At 43.2% G+C, this 1,234-nt stretch overlaps 1 protein-coding gene across 1 annotated transcript in view; it reads left to right on the top strand.

Annotated features, from left to right (window-relative positions):
* Positions 1-697: 697 nt before the first annotated feature.
* Positions 698-1,234, top strand: part of LOC106958065 (claudin-3-like) — a 4,218-nt gene continuing 3,681 nt past the window's right edge. Inside the window, exon 1 of the mRNA XM_015049785.1 lies at positions 698-1,198. Coding sequence (XP_014905271.1) covers positions 720-1,190 — 471 coding nt within the window. The 5' untranslated portion in view covers positions 698-719 and the 3' untranslated portion in view covers positions 1,191-1,198. The remainder of the gene's footprint in view (positions 1,199-1,234) is intronic.

Below are 1,234 nucleotides of genomic sequence, written 5' to 3'. Positions count from 1 at the left end.
GAACCTCAGATTAAAATAAAAAATAAATAAAACTTACAAATTGTTTCTGATTGCAAACATTTTTTTCACTAAATGCCAAAATATTTTGAGATAATTTTTAGGAGATTCTTCTCAGTTCACATATTCTTTTCTCTGTGTTGACAGATAAAAGACTTGGGTTTCTTCCACTATAGTTTGCTTAAACGTGGCTCCATTCCTGCTGACTGAGCCAATATGGAGCCATGTGAGCTTTTCAGCTCTGCTCACTAATTTTGACATCATGGCTCCACAAAGACACATTAACTTTGTTGTTCTGAGTGGCTTTATGCTTTGGGTCATTATCCGTTTGAAAGACGCTTCGGACGCTGCTTCACTATTTCCACATAATGTTCTTTCCTCATGATGCCATATATTTTGTGAAGTGAACCAGTTGCTCTTGCTGCAAACATCCACATGATGGAGAACGTCAAACTCTCTGACTCTGGCGTCTGTTTTTTGATTGTAATAAAATAATCTGTGCTGAAATAGAACATGATGAACTCAATATCCATCCAGCGACGGATATTAAGTTCATCCTTTCAGCCCATGTTTGGCAAATGACTCATTTCAATCCCAAAGAAGTGTCCAAAGTTTCTGGAAATAGAAATATATTAGGTTTTGTATTTGATTTAATGTGTAGAATATTTAGAATATGTAATATTTTGTTTCTGTGTGTTTAGGTGATTTATGAAGGTCTCTGGATGAACTGTGTGAAGCAGAGCACTGGACAGCTGATGTGCAAAGCGTACGACTCCTTGCTGGTGTTACCCTCTGACCTTCAGACCGGCCGGCCCATGACCGTCATCAGCTGCATCCTCTGTGGGCTCAGCCTCTTCATCATGTTCTTTGGTTCCGACTTGACCAGATGTTTTCAGAACCAAGGCACCAAGCCCAAACTCAGCCTGATGGCCGCAGTGGGCCTGCTGCTGGCCGCCCTGCTGGTGATCACCCCGGTCAGCTGGGTGGCGCACACCCTAATAAAAGATTCCTACAACCCCATCCTAACATGGAGCCAGAAGACAGAGCTGGGAGCGAGCATCTATATCGGCTGGGCAGCTGGTGTGATACTGATCCTGACTGCAGTTCTGCTCTGCTGCTTCGGCAGACCCAGATCCAGCAGCTCAAGAGGAACCATCAAATACCACAGAGCTCCAGGTCTAAACGACGACTAAATTTAGAGGTTTTATGGAAGGAACTGGGGTCCAATAGACGGATA

The sequence above is a fragment of the Poecilia latipinna genome, unplaced genomic scaffold (assembly GCF_001443285.1).
Source record: "Poecilia latipinna isolate Pla-1442-1.1 unplaced genomic scaffold, P_latipinna-1.0 Scaffold960, whole genome shotgun sequence".
NCBI classification, from domain to species: domain Eukaryota; kingdom Metazoa; phylum Chordata; class Actinopteri; order Cyprinodontiformes; family Poeciliidae; genus Poecilia; species Poecilia latipinna.
This window is presented reverse-complemented; position numbering and strand designations above follow the sequence as displayed.